A 22,559-nucleotide genomic window follows, 5' to 3' on the forward strand; every position below is an offset into this window, starting at 1 on the left:
CAGAAACACCTCCTTTAATTAAAAACTAAAAGAAAAGCTGGAGGCTGAATCTGCTGTTCGTCACGGCTGGCTCCTTCAAAAGGAGATGCTGAATTTGTATAGATTTCTTTAAGGATTGCATCATCCACCATCCAAATCAGTTTCATAAACACATTTAAATACATAAACTGTTTATTCTTTATTTTTGACATGTGAGCCTGTATTTACCTTTTTAGAAACCCAGTTCATGTAAAAGTACAAAGTTTCCTTCATTTGCAAGTCGTCTAAGGATTAATTAACAAGTGCAGAGATGTGACGATAACGAGAAAAGAACTCCCCTAGTTCTTTTGTTCATGTTACACAAACTTATTTAAAATCTTGGAAAAGCTTTATGATCAAAGACACTCTGACTTTTACGGAAGAGTATTAGGGCCAGGCAGGATAAAAATAAAAATAATATTTTAGAGTAGGAAGGGTTTTTTTTCATTAAGCACTTGGAGAAAAAAGTCGAAATGTCGAGAAAAAAGTCAAAATGTCGAGAAAAAAGTTGAAATTTCGAGAAAAAAGTCGAAATGTTGAGAATAATGTTGAAATACAATTTTTGAGCTCAAAGTAAGAGCACTTCCTGCTGGTGCTGGATTTGCATAGATTTCTTTAAGGATTGCATCATCCACCATCCAAATCAGTTTCATAAACACATTTAAATACATAAACTGTTTATTCTTTATTTTTGACATATGAGCCTGTATTTACCTTTTTAGAAACCCAGTTCATGTAAAAGTACAAAGTTTCCTTCATTTGCATGTCGTCTAAGGATTAATTAACAAGTGCAGATGTGACGATAACGAGAAAAGAACTCCCCTAGTTCTTTTGTTCATGTTACACAAACTTATTTAAAATCTTGGAAAGACATTACGATCAAAGACACTATGAATTTTTTTTTTTGTTTTGCTTTTTTTTTTTTGATCCACCTGTTCCAAATGTCATTGGGAACAGGTGGTTGAACTTTGGAGAAAGACATTGCAATGGTCCAAGGAGTGAATGTAATACTGTATATGGAAACAATTGCTTTTTCAAATAAACAGAAAATTAAAAAAAAAAAAAAAAAAACATGCAAAGAATCATAATTTAAGAAAAACAAAGAAAATCCCAACAAGACTTAAACATCCCGTTGGATAAATAACTCTAAAGTTGGAGTCAGGGAGTAGACTCTTGTCATAGTACAAGAAAAAATGGTAACGAAGTAAAATATGTAACTTTGGATTTGAAAGTACAACAATCACCTCGTACTGTAGTTTAGTAAAATCAGTTTCATGAACACGTTTAACTACATAAACTGTTTATTCTTTATTATTTTTGACATGTGAACCTGTATTTACCTTTTTAGAAACCCAGTTCATGTAAAAGTACAAAGTTTTGTTCATTTGTTTGTCGTCTAAGAATTAATTAACAAGTGCAGAGAATCATAATTTAAGAAAAACGAAAAAGAAAATCCCAACAACACTTAAACATCCCGTCGGATAAATAACTCTAAAGTTGGAGTCAGGGAGTAGACTTTGCTCAGATACCACCTTAAGTGCCATTTCTAGTACATCATAGTACAAGAACAAGTGGTAACGAGGTAAAATATGTAACTTTGGATTTGAAAGTACAACCAGGGTGCGATTTGTGAAAAAACCAGAGGGGGGGATAATTTTGAGAAATATTTTCATTCAGAAAAATTACCACCCAACAGTATAGGCTATATGAAAACTTGTTTCTTCTTACTTTACACTTAAGCTACATAATGTAGGCGGTAGGCCTATTTTGAACATGAAATGAACCACTGCATTTGCAGAAATATTTTCTCCTAATATTGTTTTTAAATGTGCCAAATAAAAATAAATAAACCGAATTAAAAAAATTAAATTCATATTTTTAAAATTCTTTTTCAATATCAGTTTAACAGAAAACATGGGAGCTCTCCTCAGCCGGGGAGATGCTGCTGTCCACCATCCCATCAGCAATGTCAGATCTTGTTTCATCTTCTGTCGCATTTTTTCTCGGGATATTTGGTCGTGATTAGGGTTGCAAAATTCCGGGAATTTTCAAAGTTGGAAACTTTCCATGGGAATTAACGGGAATATATGGGAATTAACGGGAATTAACGGGAATAAATTAGAAATGTACAGAATTGAAGGTTGGCCCTTAACAGGGAACTTAAATATAGTTGGGGGAAATATATTGTAGCATAGTCTTGGCTAAAACAACCAGATTTAATGCAAGTACACTCTGTACACACAGCACATTGCTTACTGCAGGGCTATTGAGGCCACGCCCCCTACAGGCACTGTGCATTCCTCCATCACATGCACAGGTGATTTCTTGAAGCCTGGAGGCCACACATTTGAGCTCAAAGCACAAGACTATTGAAGCCACACATTTGAGCCCACGGACTATATAAAGTCAAGTAAGTTTTGATAATATTATGGGGTAAATATATTTGATCTATAATGGTATTAATGTTTAACTTGCAAATATTAAATAAAAATGTATTAACACAGTAGCTAGCTAGCTGGTAAGTTAGGTGCTAATGTTTGGATATGATACAGTTTGTTTAAATTACCCTCAATTTCCAGTTAATTCCCATAAATTCCCAATAATTCCCATAAATTCCCATAATTCCCATGGAAAGTTTCCAATTTGGAATATTTCCAAAATTCCCAAGCTTAACTTCCCATGGAAAGTTTCCGGAAAGTTTCCGGAAATTTACCGGAAATTTTCCACCCCTTTGCAACCCTAGTCGTGATCCTGTAAAATATGAGGATATGCTGCTCTGGATTCTTTTCAGTTTTTCATTCATTTGACTGACTGTATCTTTTATTTTGGCGGGCCGGAAGTCGGACTTTTGGAATGCAAGAAAATCCGGTTGGTTTTCAAAATAAAACTGCTTTCTGTGGGCGCGACTCGCTCCCGGTATCAAAATCACACACAAGCAGAATGAACTTTGTGTATTTTGGTTGTTATTACTTGTTAATAATTACGATGTAATGGTGAAAATACTTTGGGTGGGGGCGGTACATTTTGTCCCCACCGAGGATAAAAATAATTCAGCAGAGGGTAAGACGTGTAAACCAGAGGGGGGAAAATCCCCACCATCCCCACCGGCAAATCGCACCCTGAGTACAACAATCACCTCGTACTGTAGTTTAGTAAAATCACCAGCTTCTTCTTGTTTTTGAGTAAATCAGTAGTTTGTTTCAACCTTACAGCGTATCGTTAGCAGACTGACATTAATTTTAATCATTTAGTGGTTACAAATTTGTATTAAAACACAAAATGCACGTGGCGGGGGGGACGTGCAGAGACGGGTTCGTCTGGACAGACTTCAGCGTATCTAAAGGCTCGGTCCACTCGGGAGCCGGTTCCTGGTGATCCTGAGAGAAGGTCGTCACGTCCACGGATGTTCAGCGTCACCCTCGTTTAATTAAAAACAAAACAAAAGCTGGAGGCTGAATCTGCTGTTCGTCACGGCTGGCTCCTTCTAAATAAGAGCACTTCCTTCCTGCTGGTGCTGGATTTGCATAGATATCTTTTTGAGGATTGCTGTCACCGAGAGTGTCAGAGTTTGGCGACTTTGCTGGCCTCTCTCCGGTCCCACTTGGGGATGCGGAGCAGCAGCAGCGCGACGGCGGCCAGCGCCAGCAGCACCCCGAGGCTCGGGGGGCCGCAGGGGCTGAACTCCTGCGCCAGGCCGGACAGCAGCGGCGCCAGCACGCGGCCCACGGCCGTCACCGACTGGCCCGCCCCGATCAGGGTCCCGCTGGCCTGCGCGCCCCCCCGCTGCAGCTCCAGGTCCGTGATGCACGTCCGTCCGATGGAGGTGGAGATGGCGAAGAAGGTGGAGGTGAGCAGCACCTGCCAGACGCTGGGCGCGGCGGCGTACAGCAGGATGAGCGAGCAGGTGAGCACGGTGGAGTGCAGCAGCAGCGCCGCCATGTTGCTGCGGTACAGCTGCGTGACGGGCCCCACCAGGAAGCCGGCCAGGGCGCCCAGCGTGCTGCTGTAGCTGATCAGGTAGCCCGTGGCCTTGGGCCGCAGGGCGAAGCGCTCCTCCATGGCCAGGGAGAAGTTGCTGTAGTACAGCATGATGGCCACGGCCATCAGCAGCCGCACCAGGAACAGGTCCCACATGTCGGACGACGCCACCGTCCGGATCTTGGAGCTGACGGAGGAAAGCTGCCGCCAGGCCGGCTGCAGCAGGGAAACCTCCCGCCAGGCGGGCCGGCGGCTCCTCCCGGGTGGTGCCCCGCCACCGGGGCCGGGGGCCCCGCCGGCGTCCGCCGCCGCCAGCGCCGGTCGGGGCCCGTGGGACCCGTTCTGGACGGCCCTGCTGCAGTGGTTGTCATGGCAACCTTTGCCCGGATCGTTGCTCCGGTTGGTCTGGCGGCGGTCGGCGAGCATCTCGCTCCACGGCAGCATCCACACCAGCCCTGCAAGAGCAAGCGCCGGACGTCAGTTCTACGGAGCTGGAACTAGTCTCAAAAGTACGGAAGAGTATTAGGGCCATGCAGGAGAAAAAATATTTGAGAGGGGAAGATTTTTTTTATTGTGCACTTCGAGAAAAAAGTTGAAATGTGGAGATTAATGTTGAAGTACAATTTCGAGAAAAAGGCCGAAATGTCGAGAAAAAAGTCAAAATGTCAAGAAAAAAGTTGAAATGTGGAGATTAATGCTGAAATACAATTTCGATAAAAAAGTCAAAATGTCAAGATTAATGCTGAAATACAATTTCAAGAATAAAGTCAAAATTTCATCTTTTTTCTCAACATTTCAACTTTATTCACGAAATTTTGACTTTTTTCTCGACATTTCGACTTTTTTCTCGAAGTGCATAATGAAAAAAAAAATCTTCCTCCTCTAAAATATTTTTATTTTTCTCCTGCCTGGCCCTAATACTCTTCCGTACAAAAGGCCTGTGCTGAAAAAATCAATTTTCCAATTCTAAATCGATTCTCATATTAATTCCTAAAAATCAATTCGTATGGCTAAAGATCGATTTTTTTTTTTTTCATCATTACATTACAACTTTTGGTATTTTTTTTGTTTATGCCCAAAAAAGGAATGTTTTGTTGGACACAAGAATAAGTAGTGCTATGTTTTTGCCTTTAAATATGTTTAAAGGTATGAAAACATTAAAGTTTTCAGTTATAATTGCATAAATTGTCTATAAATCGTTACTGTATATACTGTCTTGGGGTTACATTTGAATAAAATGCTAAAAAAAAAAATTTAAAACCTGAAAAACACTGAAAATGGAAAAAATAAAACTGATTTCATCCGTCTCTGTTTCCTCCCTGGATCTGTTTGGTAATTCTGCTCCACGATGTTTCTGAAAGCAGTTCTATCAGCATTCTGGGAGCTGATTGGTCCTTACAGCATCATTAGCTGCCAATACTTGCTGTTGAATCTCAATATAATACTAGTAGTAATATGTTGCAGAACTACAGTCATATAATTCATGCAACAGCTGAAAAAACAGTTTCAATAACACTAACTGAAATCAATATCGGAATCGGATCAAATCTTGATAATTGATTCTGAATCGGAATCGGTTCTTGACATCTGAATCGATCCCCAGACCTGTAAACTACTAGCAAATATTGAATCACTTTTCTAAGCGAACGGACGCGAGCGCAGGCTCAAACAAGTGTATCCGCCCCTTTAATCTGATTGGTTTACGAGTAAATCGTCCCCCACGTGGGGTGCGCTCTTATGACGTTTTTTTGGTTCCTCCCGCACATTTTGATTATATTGTATTTTTTTTCCTTTTCTAGTTACTGTTTGTCTGTACTTTTAAAACAGTTGTATATTTTTATGTGCAAATAAACTAAACTAAAAACACAGATCTTCTCTTCTTAGTGTATTCAATTGATTAGTCATGCACTGCAATTTTGTAATGTCCTAGAATTCTAATTCTTTATTTGGGGACCTTTAGCAGATATGAGATTAAAATGTGATTAATTAGATTAATTAATTATAAATCCTGTAATTAATTAGATACATTTTTAAAATCACCTGACAGCACTAAAAAAAAGGTTTGTAAATCAGGTTATATTTGTGTGTGCAGCAGAAATAAATTTGTGTATCTTGTCCTATGAACGTGTACGGAAGAGTATTAGGGCCAGGCAAGAGAAAAACTTTTTTTTTTATTGTGCACTTCGAGAAAAAAGACGAAATGTCGAGAAAAAAGTCGAAAAATCAAGATTAACGTTGAAATACAATTTCGAGAAAAAAGTCAAAATTTTGCCTTTTTTCTCTCAAAATTTCGACTTTTTTCTCGACAGTTCAACTTTTTTCTCGAAATTGTACTTCAACATTAATCTCGACTTTTTGACTTTTTTCTCCACATTTCGACTTTTTTCTTAAAATTTCGACTTTTTTCTCAACATTTCGACTTCTCGAAATTCTACTTCAACATTAATCTCGACTTTTCGACTTTTTTCTCAACATTTCAACTTTTTTCTCGAAGCGCATAATGAAAAACAATCTTTCTCCTCTAAAATATTATTTTTATTTTTCTCCTGCCTGGCCCTAATAAAATATTATTTTTGTTTTTCTCCTGCCTGGCCCTAATACTCTTCCGTAAATGTGTGAACTGTTCTGTGCATTTGAAAATCATCCTGTGCATTTGTGGATGGGCGTGTGCATTTGTCACTTTTGAGACGGTTCTAGCTCCATACGGTTCGGGTTCTCCCCGCGGTTCTGTCTCACCGGCGTTGACGAGGAAGATGGCGGCGCACATGAAGGAGGACGTGTAGAAGCCGCCCTCGTGCTCGGTGAGGTAGCCGCCCACCACCGGGCCCAGGATGAAGCCCACGCTGGAGGCGGCGTTGAAGTGTCCCATCACCAGGGGGCGCTCCGACTCCGACACCAGGTCGGACAGCAGCGCTCTGCAGATGGACAGGGAGTGTTTGAAGAGGCCTGGAAGAGAAACCGCGTGGAGAATCAGTCACCACGGGACTTTATCAACTGTAACTAACTTTTATTTAACTGTAATCAACTCAAGAGGCAACAAAACTCTGAAAGTTCAGAGGAGATGTCGTACAGGACTGTTTCAGAAAATTTGAATATTATCATAAAGTTCTTTATTTTCTGTAATGAGATTAAAAAAACAAAAATGTCATACATTCTGGATTCATTACAAATCAACTGAAATATTGCAAGCCTTTTATTATTTTAATATTGCTGATTATGGCTTACAGTTTAAGAGTAAGATTCCCAGAATATTCAAATTTTTTGAGATAGGATATTTGAGTTTTCTTAAGCTGTAAACCATGATCAGCAATATTAAAATAATAAAAGGCTTGCAATATTTCAGTTGATTTGTAATGAATCCAGAATGTATGACATTTTTGTTTTTTTTAAATTGCATTACAGAAAATAAAGAACTTTATCACAATATTCTAATTTTCTGAGACAGTCCTGTATGGCTGTGGACATATATTAGTTAAAAAACATGACAAGATCTTGTCTAAGTCAGTGATATCTGAATGGGGCTATTGAGTATTTTCCCTGATTTCCTCCTGCTGTTAAAAACTTTAATTAGTATTAGTATTAGCACATTTAAACTAATTAGTTTAAACGTGACTCCAGTTGTTGACGGAGCGGGGAGGACGTAAACATCACAGAACTGAAGTAAACATCAAAACTGATGGATTACATTCAGCTGGTTATGACATCATGTTTTTACAAAACAGCCCGACTTTTCAGGAAATGCGGTTGTATAACTTTCTAATTAGTTAACAAATGAAATAAAATGTAATGACTTTAAAGGGCAGTTGTTCCAGTTCTGACTCATCAGAAATCAGAAATACTCAGCGATTCTGCTGACAGTGAAGGCATCGGTCTCAGCCAGCGTTTACATCTCCAAACCAGCTGAGATTTAATTCTCAGAAACAGGACATACAGTACGTCACACAGTCCTGCCTCTGCAGCTTCCTGCTTGTTATTCCAGCAGGAGGAGAAGACAGTTTTATGTCAATATTAAGTTAATTTAATCAATCACGATGCAAAGCTGCGAGTCCAGCAGCTAAATATCACGGTAGAACCTTATAAAGGTTTCTAAAGCAGTGACGGTGATAACGATCGTACAAGGTCAGTACTAAATATTGATTATAAAGTAAAAGAACTTAAAAAAACAAAAACACTGTAAGTGGATCGGGTCTCGGCATCGGCTGACACCAGAATCCGAAATCGTATTAGGGCCAGGCAGGAGAAAAAGAATTTGAGTGGACGATTTCTTTTATTGTGCACTTCGAGAAAAAAGACGAAATGTTGAGAAAAAAGTCGGAATGTGGAGATTAATGTTGAAATACAATTTCGAGAAAAAAGTCGAAATTTCGTGAATAAAGTCTTCTTTATTGAAGTCTTTGAGTGCCCAGAAAAGCGCTATATAAATAAAATGTATTATTATTCTCTTTCTTTCTTTCTTTCTTTCTTTCTTTCTTTCTTTCTTTCTTTCTTTCTTTCTTTCTTTCTTTCTTTCTTTCTTTCTTTCTTTCTTTCTTTCTTTCTTTCTTTCTTTCTTTCTTTCTGGCTCATATCTTTCTTTCTTCCTTTTTATCATTTTTACCACGAGATGACAAATTCTTACCGTGGGGAATTTTTTGGACGGTATATCGTGAACGGTAAAATATCGTCCATCCCTAGTGGGTGAACAACTTTCTGTTGACCGTTTAAACTTTTATACAAAGAAATGCTGTTGCACGGTGAGAAGAGATAATCTAGTAAAGTAATGTTCTTTCATAACCAGTGAAATGGAGCAATGAAGACCAATGTAAGTAAAGTCATGACGCGTCTTCAGTATACACTCACATCTCAGCCTACAGCACCGTCGGTAATTATACGCCGCTATAAGACTATTAGGTTAGGTTTACTAAAATTAACACTCTGCTTTCTATATTAGAGGTATAATTTGACACATCTGCAGTCATTTATCTGTAGTCTGATGGACCTTTGATCCCCGAGTTTGTTTCCAAACACATTTGGTTAGATTTGTTATCGTGCTGCATTCATGGTGACTGGGACGTTTCAGCGCCTTAAAGTCTGGAGTCAAGTTGATGCTGCAGGACAGACGCCGAGCTCAGACCTGTCAGCCAGATGTGCGGCCACATCTGGCCCCTAGTGGCGGTTTACCTTGCACATCTGGCCCTAGAGCAGGGGTCTGCAACCCAAAATGTTGAAAGAGCCATATTGGACCAAAAACACAAAGAACAAATATGTCTGGAGCCGCAAAAAATGAAAAGTCTTGTATAAGCCTTAGAATGAAGGCAAATGGCAAAAGGGGAAATGTCGAGAAAAGAGTTGAAATGTCGAGGAAAAAGTCAAAATTTCAAGAAAAGTCAAAATGTCGAGATTAATGTTGAAGTACAATTTCGAGAAAAAAGTTGAAATGTTGAGAAAAAAAGTCAAAATTTAGAGAAAAAAGTCAAAATGTCGACAAAAAAGTCGAAATGTCGAGATTAATGTTGAAGTACAATTTCGAGAAAAAAGTTGAAATTAAAAAGGAAAGGACAAAGGAAAAAAAAGAGAAAAAAAGGAAAAAAAGAAGAAAAAAGAAGAAAAAAAACAAGAAAAAAGAAAAAAAAGGAAAAAAAGGAAAAACAGAGAAAAAAAGAGAAAATAAAGAGGGAAAAAAAAGGTCAAACATTTTTGAAAAAGCTCCAAGGAACCACTAGGGCGGCGCTAAAGAGCCAGTCATATGTTCCTCATTCAAGGTTGTTAAAAAAATACTGCTATAATATCGTATCGTTATCGTAACCTCGATATCGTGTATCGTACCGTATCGTGAGATTAGTGTATCGTTACACCCCTAATATATACATATATATATAATGTGTATATGTACAGGACTGTCTCAGAAAATTTGAATATTGTGATAAAGTTCTTTATTTTCTGTAATGCAATTAAATTATTCCCAGAATATTCAAATTTTTTGAGATAGGATATTTGAGTTTTCTTAAAGGTATTGTGACATCATTTTTAACATGCTTTTAACACTATTAAAAGTCTTGGCCAACATCCCTCAAATGTGTCTAAAAGAGTGTAACAAGAAAAACTTCACTCTAGTACTCTATTCCTGGCTTTTTATTACAGTGTTTTTTTGCGCCGTGAAAAATGCTTCCTTTCCCCCTTTCCTGTCAATCATTGCTCCGCTCCTCCTCCAAACCTCCTCCTCCTCCAGCCATACGCTCACAGCGGCGTCGGAGAGTTAAGCCGGAAGCGACAGGCGAAGCATGCACGGAAAAGCAGGAGGGCGAACCACAGCAAACAATCATAAAAATAAAGGCATGTAAATAAAGTGTGCGTCGCCGCGTAACCCTTCGCCGTAGGTTCTGCGTCGGTGTAACGCGGAACCATAAATCAGCCTTTATGGTGCGCTGGAGAGGAGAGGAGGCAGGGAGCTGGGTGGAGGGGGCGGTGATTTAGCGGGCCGTTACGTAACGGCCCGCCACCAAACCAGGTGCGACGTTTTTGCATAGTTATGCGGAAAATCCCAGAAAGCACACAATACACTGAATGTTAAAAGTTCGTTGTTTTTTGGGTGTAATTGATGTCAAGACACCCAACAAAACACAAAAAATCAAGAAAAATTTGTTTTTCATGTCACAATCCCTTTAAGCTGTAAACCATGAAGTATGTGTGTGTACGTGTGTATGTTTGTATATATAAATATAAATATATATACATATATATGTGGCTGTGAACTCACCCACGGGGATCCTGGCGAGGACGAACAGGGCGATGCTGGAGCTCATGCCCAGCAGGCCGTACCCCAGCGCGCTGAGCAGCAGACAGGTGAGCAGCGAGTCCTGCCGGCCCACCACGTCGCTCCAGCTGCCCTGCAAAACACAACAACCCGTCAGAGAGCCGCTCTCCACCCAGAAAACCCTCAATCAGCAACACAAGCATCCGTCAGAGAGCCGCTCTCCCCCGCAAAACCCTCAATCAGCCATCAACACACAGAAACAATCATAAAAGCACCAGGGTGTAACTTCATTGTGCAGCTATGTGAACTGATGGATCACATGACCCAGAAGAAGAACTGCTTCACCAAGTAACTCGGCCTTTATTAGATTCTCGCCCTCCGTCTCTCACACAGAGACACGACCGTCCCACCAAATAATCACGTTAGGAACCAATTGAGTTTGCGGTGTTCTGGATCTCGGCCCGCTGGCGTTGCCATAGCAACCCGGCTGTTCCCATATCCCCGGCGTTTTTTACCAGGATTCAGCTGGTCTGCATAAAGGAACCAACAGATGACTCTTTATGTGTTTAATTTGTCGCATGACCTCTGAGAATTACAGCAAATTTCAGGAGCTGCTGCCGGCAGCCAGGCGGCGCTGATAAGGCTTCAGACTTCAGACGTGTCCCGTTCCTCGTCTCGCCACGGAAACGTTTGTTTACTGATAAACTAAAGTTTCCCCCTAGTGATTGATCAACTGCTGTCACAAGGACGAGGACTGATTTCTGGGTAAAAACCAGACTCTGTGATGAAGTCTGCACACCGCGAGCATCACGTGACCTCCGGCACGCCCACACGGAACAGTGGGCATTGTTTTTGTGGGAATGCAGCATTTTTTGGCCTTTCTTTCTTTCTTTCTTTCTTTCTTTCTTTCTTTCTTTCTTTCTTTCTTTCTTTCTTTCTTTCTTTCTTTCTTTCTTTCTTTCTTTCTTTCTTTCTTTCTTTCTTTCTTTCTTTCTTTCTTTGCAGAACCATAAATCAGCTTTATTTACATGCTATACTGCCATTTTATGGAGTATTTTTATTTGCTATGCACCAAAACAACCCATATATGCCAATATTTAATAATCTGTATGTTAAAAGTCCATACTAACTAAATAAATTGGTAAAAAGTGCAAATAACTAATCATTTTTTTAAATTTTATGCATATTTTACTAAATACAGCAATCCAACAGCTGGATGCCTCAAAACTTTCAATGGAAAAAAGTTTTAGTGGGAATGCAGCATTTTTTGGCCTTTCTTTCTTTCTTTCTTTCTTTCTTTCTTTCTTTCTTTCTTTCTTTCTTTCTTTCTTTCTTTCTTTCTTTCTTTCTTTCTTTCTTTCTTTCTTTCTTTCTTTCTTTCTTTCTTTCTTTCTTTCTTTCTTTCTTTCTTTCTTTCTTTCTTTCTCTTTCTTTCTTTCTTTCAGGCTCATTTCTTTCTTTCTTTCTTTCTTTCTTTCTTTCTTTCTTTCTTTCTTTCTTTCTTTCAGGCTCATATCTTTCTTTCTTTCTTTCTTTCTTTCCTTATTTCTTTCTTTCATGCTCATTCCTTCCTTCCTTCCTTCCTTCCTTCCTTCCTTCCTTCCTTCCTTCCTTCCTTCCTTCCTTCCTTCCTTCCTTCCTTCCTTCCTTCCTTCCTTCCTTCCTTCCTTCCTTCCTTCCTTCCTTCCTTCCTTCACGTACGTTGTTCGTGGATTTAACGCAGAACCATAAATCAGCTTTACATAAAAACTTCATCAACAGGCCGACTCTGTGATGAAGTCTGCACACCGCGAGCATCACGTGACCTCCGTCACGCCGACACGGAACAGTGTGCATTGTTTTCGTGGGAATGCAGCATTTTTTGGCCGCTAAGTGTGTTCTCAGCTCAATGAGAGGAAAACAGAGAGAAGAGAAGAGAAGCAGAGGACGAGAGAGGAGTCCATACTTACTACCAGCGTGCTTGAGAAGAGCTGCAAGATCCCATACGTGGACCCTACAACAGTTTAGGGAGTTTATTAGCTCGTATTTGAAATAAAAACAGCAGACACCACATAAAATACATCATTAAGGTTATACTTTTATAACATGACTATTAACACTAAAGCTATAATATCATGCAATAAACAAACACATTAATGCATAAAAAGTGTGGATAATTGGTGAATTTACACAGATTTTAATGATTTTGCATCTTTGCTTTGGGTTTTGTTTTGTTGAAGCACGATTACGACCGAAAAATGTCCTTAAAATATTAAAAAAAAGGAACTTAGTTATCGATTTACTTTTGCAGAAATGTCTTATGACCACAAAGATTTATCTGATCTCCAGAGACGATTTCATGTGTGTTTCATGTGTTTATTAGCTCGTATTTGAAATAAAAACTCACAGCAGACACTACATAAGCGCAGCTTAAATACATAATTAAGGTTATACTTTTATAACACGACTATTATAACACTAAAGCTATAATATCATGCAATAAACAAACACATTAATGCATAAAAAGTGTGAATTTACACTGATTTTATTTATATTGCATTTTTGCTTTGGGTTTTGTTTTGTTGAAGCACGATTACGACCGAAAAATGTCTTTAAAATATAAAAAAAAGGAGCTTAGTTATCGATTTACTTTTGCAGAAATGTCTTATGACCACAAAGATTTATCTGATCTCCAGAGACGAGTTAACAAGAGTTCATTTCATTATGACTGCTTGTTTTTTACATTAGAAATGGGACCAAACCTTCTGATGAACACTGATAACGTAATTATATATGTCAATGTATGTAAAACTGCTTCAACTCGTTCATTGTTCATTTCTTCACAATTTGATTTTTATTTGAAGTTTTCACGTGTGTGTATGTATGTATTTTCTGGACTATAAGCCGCACCTGCATATAAGCCGCACCCGCTCTATTTTTAAAGGAATAATAAAAAAAAGATATACAAGCCGCATCCGCTCTATTTAAAAAAAAAGATCTGCAAGCCGCAGATATTTATGTTTTTAGATTAGATATTTACTACATGTACAGAAGGATTTTGAACTGTAAATGATGTACATGTTTGTACCTAAATAGATCTTTCCTAACAGTGTCTTTTAACACGGCAGCAACTTTGCTGATTAAAACGGGACAGAACCAAGAGAAAATAACCGGTATTTATTTATCTATTTATCTGTTTGAAATCTGCTTCTACCTACTTCTATCTGCTAAAGAAGAAGTAGCATATTCTTCTTTGCATTTATTTTGTCTTAGTTTTGATTCTAATTCCGGTTAGAGCGCCCCGAGTGGTGGAAGAAAAATCTCACAGAATAGCCGCACCTTTGTATAAGCTGCACGGTTGAAAACCTATGGAAAAAGTAGCAGATTATAGTCCAGAAAATACAGTACTGTGTATGTATATTTGTGGTATACTACATATGCATATACCGGTATGTATAACCCTTTATGACCTACAGTACCATACAACAAGTCCGCCCAAGCATATTCTACATGTTTACATGCTATACTGCCATTTTATGGAGTATTTTTATTTGCTATGCATCAAAACAACCCATATAAGCCAATATTTAATATTCTGTATGTTAAAAGTCCATACTAACTAAATAAATTGCTGCAGTGCAAATAACTACCAAAAAAATGTTAATAGTTTTTTAAATTTACACATATTTTTCTAAATACAGAAGTTGGATCCCTTAAAATTGTCAATGGAAAAAAGTAACAGAGAAGCCTTTCAAACCACGGGAAATGTATCTGTAATGAATTCATACTTTAGTTTTTGAGATAAATCATCTTATATATTGCGTTTAGCTATTGCATCTTCATCCGGCACTGAAATCAGCTCCAAAACTCACGGTATACCGTTATGTGTGTGTGTGGCTTGTATAGTGAGTGTGTAGTGTGTGTGTGGTGTGTGTGTGTGTCACTGAGTAATCTTTCGTTAAAATCTCTGATAAAAAGCACGAACAAGAGCACAAATTCAAACCGACTAGGTGACGTAGGACGTGCTGTGAGCATGTACCTTATCTATAAATAACCCGCCATGTCAATTATGAAGATTTCCGCAATTTTACTGCATTATTATGTGATTTTTCCAAACGATTCAATGGATTAAAACTCTGGGAAACACTAAATGCAGGATATGCGATTGAAACTCTTCCTGTTAAACAAAAAGCAAAAAGAATTATTGCTCTGCTTTATTTGGTTGTAATTGTACATACATTTTGAAAATCAATATGGGTATAAAATCAAAGGGTTAAAAGGGAAAAATGTAAACTATAATTCAGTGACTATAATTGTCTAATGTTCTTTTTCGATAAAAAAATTGTTAAAAAAAAACAAAACCACGTGCTCTCTCTCTCTCTCATATTTACTAAAATGTGTGTATCTGATGCTCATCGTCTGACTCGGCACTTCCACCTGAGCCGTGTCACTGACTACGTTTACATGCAGTCAAAATTCAGGTTATTGCTAATACAGGGTTTATACAGCAATCCTTATGTTAAATTTAATACCAATTAATACCTTTTTCACTACCCTCAGATTTAAAAAAAAAACTGTCACAGCATTAAGTGTTAATCACGAACCTTTTAACATTATCTAACATTATCTGGATCAAACCAGCGATGCACGGAGAACGTGATGACGCAATTCCCGTCATTTCTGCTTCTTCTTCCTGTATTCAAATTCAAAACAAATGCTGCTTCGCGAAACTTTTCGCTCACCTTCTTGTAAATCTCACTATCCCGGTACTTTCTACCGTCTACAAATGCATAAATGTTCATATCCTTCATTACATTTATGAAATGATTAGTCTCCTCCTCACTCCAAAAGTGTGGCGTGGTCTTGCGTTTCGCCGTGTTTATAAGAACTTCCTGGACTCAAAAGACCAGCGGTGCGTCCGAAATGCCATACTAAAAAGTATATACTAAAAAGTATACTTAAGTTGGGCACACTTTTGAGTAAATATCAGTAGTGTGCATTAATTTGGACGTACTATTAAGAGCGCACACGTCACTTCCTGCCGTTGGGAGGAAATGACCTGTCACAGCAGCAGTAGCAGCACTGCTCCGCTATTTCCCATTTATTCTGGCCGAAACAAGATTACATTATATAATATTATTATATACGAATATTATAATATTAATATTATATAATAATATTATTATACTTAATATTATACTTATGACATCTACGTATCACTTAGCAACCAAACACCGCTGCATTGCATTGTGGGAAGTTTCTGCTCGGCTAGTGTCCATCAATCCACACTAAAAAAATTATCCGGAATGAGTATGGATAGCGCATACTATTTGTTGTGAATTGTTTTATTATTAAGGATTTAAACAGATAATTCCTGTTTACTTAAAGCTGTTAAATGTTAAAAAATGCTGTTAAAAGTTAAAATGTGTAAGATGCACTATTTACATTATTTACAGTTTATTTACATTTAGTATTTACAGTTTATTTACAGCTATTTACAGTAAAGTAAACATGAACATAAACGTTAAATGGATTGTACTGAAAATACCCTATTTCCGGTTTCAAATGGAAATGCTTTTATTTTGAAGTCTACAGGAAATGGTCTAACGTGTGTTAACCGTTAGCTTTAGACTCTAACTGACTGCTGAAGATGTCGGAAAAAGATCGGTTTTCTCCCGTTTTTTGTAAGCTGCAACTTGTTTTGAGGAGAATAAATGTCCGATTTTAAAGCCACACGTTCTGGTTATTAAGAAGAAGCTTCTGCTCCACAACACTATTGAGTATGTTCTAATGTTTCGGACGCACTAAAAAATCTCACATACTAATTTTTCATACTCATTAGGGTGGAAGTCTGGAATTTCGGACGCAGCACAGGATTCCTTGTGAACAGAGCATGCGCAGAAAACAAATTCATGTTCCGTTTGATGGGGATATTCCGTTAGGCATTTACATGACCCAATATTCGGGTTTTAAAAGGAGTAGTTTTTAAAAACCCGAATATGACCAAATTCGGGTTATTCAAAGGGGTTATTGGTGTTTACATGGCCGTGCAAATTCGGGTTATTGCCAATATTCGGGTTTTAAAAGGGTTATTGATGCATGGAAACGCAGTCACTGATAGCTGATGTCACCTGTAATAACCCGTTCAGTTCTGCAGGTGAAGACGTAAAAGGTAAAGGTAAAGACCACCTGAACTTACCCACAATCCCGGCCACCGTGGGAGTCGCCCCGAGAGCCTTGACGTGATGACTCAGCAGCGGGATGATCATGCTCACCCCGAACAAGTCCTGCACGAAAGCAACAGAAATGAACGTCAGCACAAACCCATAAAGGACAACGATGTTTATCAGCGTTTCTGACATTTGATTTGTTGTTTTTCCTTCTTTATTGCATAATATCAACCGGATGAGAAGGAGAAAATTACAGTCAGACCTCGAAATAATGATTCTGTTGATTTGCAGATGAGAAGATAAGAAGATATGTTAGAACAACTGAAGATATCTTATTATCACGGACTGCAAAATAAGGATTTAACTATACATTGATGACTGACAGCGAAGATGACAGATAAGGGGGGGAGTCAGAGAAAAGGGTAATGGACACATTTATAGAAACACAATAAGCAAACAAAGAAGAATGCACACTAGGGCTGGGCGGTATGGACTAAAAAATGATCACGATCATTTCTGGCATTTATCCCTAAACCTAAACCTAAACTAACTAAACTACACCAATGAAATATAAAAGTCCTGGGCTAAAAAACAATTAAATTAGTACACCTGTACTGCAAAAGTTTGTTCTTTCTTTCTTTCTTTCTTTCTTTCAGGCTCATTTCTTTCTTTCTTTCTTTCTTTCAGGCTCATTTCTTTCTTTCTTTCAGGCTCATTTCTTTCTTTCTTTCTGGCTCATTTCTTTCTTTCTTTCTTTCTTTCTTTCTTTCTTTCTTTCTTTCTTTCTTTCTTTCTTTCTTTCTTTCTTTCTTTCAGGCTCCTTCCTTCCTTCCTTCCTTCCTTCCTTCCTTCCTTCCTTCCTTCCTTCCTTCCTTCCTTCCTTCCTTCCTTCCTTCCTTCCTTCCTTCCTTCCTTCCTTCCTTCCTTCCTTCCTTCCTTCAATCCGGCTTTACACAAAAACGTCATCAACGGGAATTTACCGTTTTTATCGTGAGATACAAATTCTTACCGTGGGGAATTTTTTTGACGGTTTATCGTGAACGTTAAAATATCACCCATTCCTAATGCACACATGCATGAGATAAAATGACAACTTAAATTGGTTTTGTCGGTTTCCTTCTTTTCACTTTCTGTTTTCAGAGCTATCATTATTATTATTATCATTATTATTACTATTATTACAGTTATTTAAGCTATTATTATTATTATTATTATTATTATTATTATTATCATCATCGTCATTATTGTTATTATTATTATTATTACTATTATTATTATTTTGTGTAGACTTATGATACTTCATTTGTTCTTTTTGTATATTCTATTCTGTTAAAAGGTGGGCAAGATTCAGATTCAGATTCAGAAAAAAATTATTTATCCCCGAGGGGCAATTGCAAGACAACTGAGCAGCAAGACGTTGAAAATATCAAATAGAATAAAATAAAAATAAAATAAACAGATAAATGGGGCATGCCTCGTTAGGTACAAAAAATATATTAATATAAGAATGTCAAAAAAAAAAAAAAAATGTAAAAAAAAAAAAAAAGATAAGCTTTTGACCTTTTCGGTCAAAATAATCACAATGTTGACCAGGGAAAAACCTTTGTTATCTTGTTTGTTGATTTTTACGTTTGTGATTGACTGAAATAAATATTAACTAACTAAAAAAAAAAAAAGAGAGGTTTGCATCGCCGGTCACCACGGTAACCGATTCCCAAATAAATAATCGTGCGAGTCAAACAAGTGACCGAAAGGCCAGAATCCGCTGCACACGGTTTCAGAAGAGAGGCATCTTTCATCCTGTTAGTCTGCACTTGTGAGATCCAGAGCAGCGTGTGCCAAACACCTAATTGAAGACGCACAGCAACTCATACGGTGTTCTAACGCGACCCGTTACGGGACATTTCTTAACCTTAAGCAGCAGTAATTGTCCTGACAGGTTTCTGACTTTCCCCCCACGTCCCACAGAATCTGATCTCTTTTTTGGTAAATTAGATGAGCGAAACCACGCAGATGTTGGGCCTCCGAGCTGCTGCAACATCTGCACAGTCACGTGATTTTTTTCTTGCAGGTTGAACTGGAACTGTCAAAAATTTGCCTCGAGGTGTGAACTGAACTTCGTGTGAGGATCATCAGTCCAGCCTGAAGCACTCTGTCACTTTAAATATTAGTTTATGACTATAAAACCATAAAAAAGCTATAAGAACTTGGCTCGGAGCTATTTTAGAGAGGTTATTAAAATACCAAAGTACAGTAGATCTCTCTCACTTTAAGTAAACATCAAAGTTGACTTTATACTGGCTTAATACTTTGTAAATACATAGGTATACTTTTATATCCAGCAATGGGGGCGTGGCCATCTTAAATCTTATTTTACCTGTTTTTTACCTCTTTTCTTCTATTATTTTACCTCTTTTCTTATCATTTTATCTCATTTTATTTGTTATTTATGTTTTAATTGCCGCTTTTAATGTTGATGTAAAGCACTTAGAATTACCTTGTGTTGAATTGTGCTCTATAAATAAACTTGCCTTGCCTTAAACACTTCTACAAAACTGGTTTTACAGTGTAAAACTTTGGGTTTAGTTGACACTTTCTTGCAGAAATGCACAATTAGAAAGGAAGAATACCTTTATTTTCTTCATTTTTTTGTGGATGCCAGATTTTAAATCTCGCAAGGAAGGATTTAAATCCTTTTCTGACTGAGAAACTACAGGATTTTTAAAATTTGTATCATTCTTTGACTTGATTTTCTCACTTTTTACTGTATTCTGCATTCTGACCAGGTCACAGATACTTAAAGTGGTCAGTTTTAAAAGTGTCAGGTCTCTAAACTCCTTCTAAGCGGTTGTAAACATTGCATTTGGACCTGTTTTGTTTTTGCATCCCACCTTTCTGAGTTATGAGAGCAGGAACCAGCAGCCAGACAGCTGACCTGACCGGTACAATCACTTCCTGACTCACCATGAAGCCCACCACGTAGATGCATCGTATAAACCTCCTCCTGCCTCCCCGCAGCTGGGGCAGCCTGGGCGGTGATGAGCTCCATCGCTGGTCGGTCATCGTCCCGCCGCGGTGGCAGCTTCGCCTGCAGCCGGACCTGAAGCCGGACCGGTGTTCTGCCGATCCTCGCTCCCTGTAGAGAAATGCTGCTCTGTGGTTCTGCGCATGCGCACAGGCCATTTTCAACGTTTGATTGTCACGCCCATTTGGTTTAGTTTATTTTGTTTTGGTCATTTACATTTTAAGATGTTTGCATATACACACTGTATATGTATACACACACGTAGAGATATATATGTATATATATATATATATATATATATATATATATATATATATATATATATATATATATATATATATATATATATATATATATATATATATATATATATATATATGTATAGTCAGAGTATGTATATGTTCTAAGACAAAAATAAAATAAAATGGAAATTACGAGAATAAAGTCATAATAATAGGAGAATAAAGTCGTAAAATTACGAGAATAAAGTCATATTACCAAAATAAAGTAGTAATATTTTGAGAATAAAGTCGTAATATTACGAGAATATTGCGACTTTATTCTCGTAATATTACGACTTTATTCTCGTAATATCACGACATTATCCTCGTAATATTATGACTTTATTGTCATAATATTACGACATTATTCTCATAATATTACGACTTTATTCTCGCAACATTATTACCTTATTCTCGTAATTTTACGACTTTATTCTCATTATATTATGACTTTATTCTCGTAATTTCCTATATATTTTTTTTTGTCTTAGTTTGGCCCTAATACTCCGTCGTAAAAAAAAATAATATATATATATATGTACACATTTCCTTTTTTTTTTTTTTTGACCAAAAAGGCATAGGCTGAAGCCTCATGGCTTATTTTGCCTATCCTTTTCAACAAAACTGACAGAAAAGACTACAGAAAAGAAAAGAAAAAAAAAAGATAATAATAAGAAGAAAACGAAACGAACGAACAAAACAAAGAAAATTAACAAAGAAGAGAAGAAAATAAATGTGGTCACTCACGATTGAGGACAGCTGCAGGAGGAAAGTTGCATAATTTAGACAGTTTAATATGAAGATAATTTATATTAGTGTTCTATATTTATATATTATTTTAGATTTATAATTTTTTTTTAAATTTGTAAATTGAGCTACTTTTTTGTAGTTCCTCATCCAGGCGGTTCCATAGTTTCACCCCTTCGACACTGATACACCTTGACATTTTTTTTGTTCTTGGCCATTTCTGCTCAAAAATGCCATAGCCCCTTAGGTTGTGCCTGCTTTCCCTCACCATACCTCTTTTTTTTACCCATCATTTCTTGCACGATGTGAAATTGATAATATGGGATGTTGAGTATTTGATCCTTCAAAATACAATTACCCATGACATGAATTGCATGAATTACACTTTGTGAACATTATACGATAAAGAGAGAAAAAAAACAATTCTCTAGCTTTATTTGATATTTACTTTCCTTCACTTTACTTTTTTTATTTGCACCATAAAAGAGAAAAACAAAAACAACAACTAACAGACAAAAGTAATATGTGCGGGAGAGGTTAAAAAAAAAACCTGTACAGGCTTATAAAAAGCACCTCCCCAAGGAAATAAAAGAATTGACAAATAAATCAACAACTTTTTTTTTTTTGACATTCTTATATTTATATATATATATAATTTTTTTGTACATAACAAGACATGCCCCCATTTATCTGTTCATTTTATTCTATTTTACTTCTTATTCTATTTGATATTTTCAACGTCTTGCTGCTCAGTTGTCTTGCAATTTCCCCTCGGGGATAAATAAAGTTTTCTGAATCTGAATCTGAATCAACAATAATACTGGTATTCACAAAATAAAAAAGAAGCTAAAACAACAGACAATAAGAAAGCAAAGAACATGAGCAGGGAACGCAAAAAACAAAAACATGAGAGTATGTAGTAGGGTAATAATCCACATCTAACATACTGTAAAATAAAAATTCTAGAGTCTTGATTTAACAGAATATTTTTAAGTCTTAACTTAAACATTTTGATAGAAGAGGATGATTCAACAATGAACTGATAGGAATTCCATCTTAAAGCAGCACTATGTAACTTTTCCAGCTTAATATCATATTTCCAGAGTCATTGTGATGGTACATAAACTTCCAACAGGTCTAATGAACTTATGTCATGGTCTGAGGGGTCTGTATCGCCTTCACTGGCACTATGTAACTTTGAGGAGCATGGTAGGAACCCTTCCACACTAAAAAACTACACATTTTTACGGCTTTGACTGCTTTACGGCATACGTCACTTCCCCCTCCTTCCCGATTCGTAGTTGAGACGAAAATGGGCGGGGCGTGGAGCGCAGAGCTCCACAGAAGCTGGTAACCCGTTGCTGCGTTGTGGCTGCAGCAGCTCCACACACAACAACTGAGGAAAAAATATTAACTATTTGATTTGTAGCTGCAGAGGAAAAAAATAATCTCACGAGGAAAAAAAAATATTGCTCACGCCTCGGAGCCTCTTCAAAGCAGTCAAAAAAAAAGAAAAGAAAAGTAAGAGTAATACAAAACATGTACTGTATGTTGTACTATTATACTAATTTATTGAAACACATGGCGAGTCAAACATTTACCAAAGCAGCTGCCAAACACTCCTAAAC

The 22,559-nt window shown here is 37.4% G+C and overlaps 1 protein-coding gene across 1 annotated transcript; it reads right to left on the reverse strand.

Annotated features, from left to right (window-relative positions):
* Positions 1-2,092: 2,092 nt before the first annotated feature.
* On the reverse strand, positions 2,093-20,022 carry mfsd9 (major facilitator superfamily domain containing 9). The gene is made up of 6 exons (XM_061724164.1): positions 19,843-20,022; positions 16,908-16,995; positions 12,679-12,722; positions 10,733-10,862; positions 6,733-6,942; positions 2,093-4,451 (listed from the first exon to the last, which is right to left on the reverse strand). The coding sequence occupies exons 1-6, from the start codon at positions 19,939-19,941 to the stop codon at positions 3,580-3,582; spliced, it is 1,443 nt and encodes a 480-aa protein (XP_061580148.1). The 5' UTR covers positions 19,942-20,022; the 3' UTR covers positions 2,093-3,579.
* Positions 20,023-22,559: the final 2,537 nt, after the last annotated feature.

Source organism: Cololabis saira, chromosome 6, assembly GCF_033807715.1.
Source record: "Cololabis saira isolate AMF1-May2022 chromosome 6, fColSai1.1, whole genome shotgun sequence".
In the NCBI taxonomy this organism is placed as follows: domain Eukaryota; kingdom Metazoa; phylum Chordata; class Actinopteri; order Beloniformes; family Belonidae; genus Cololabis; species Cololabis saira.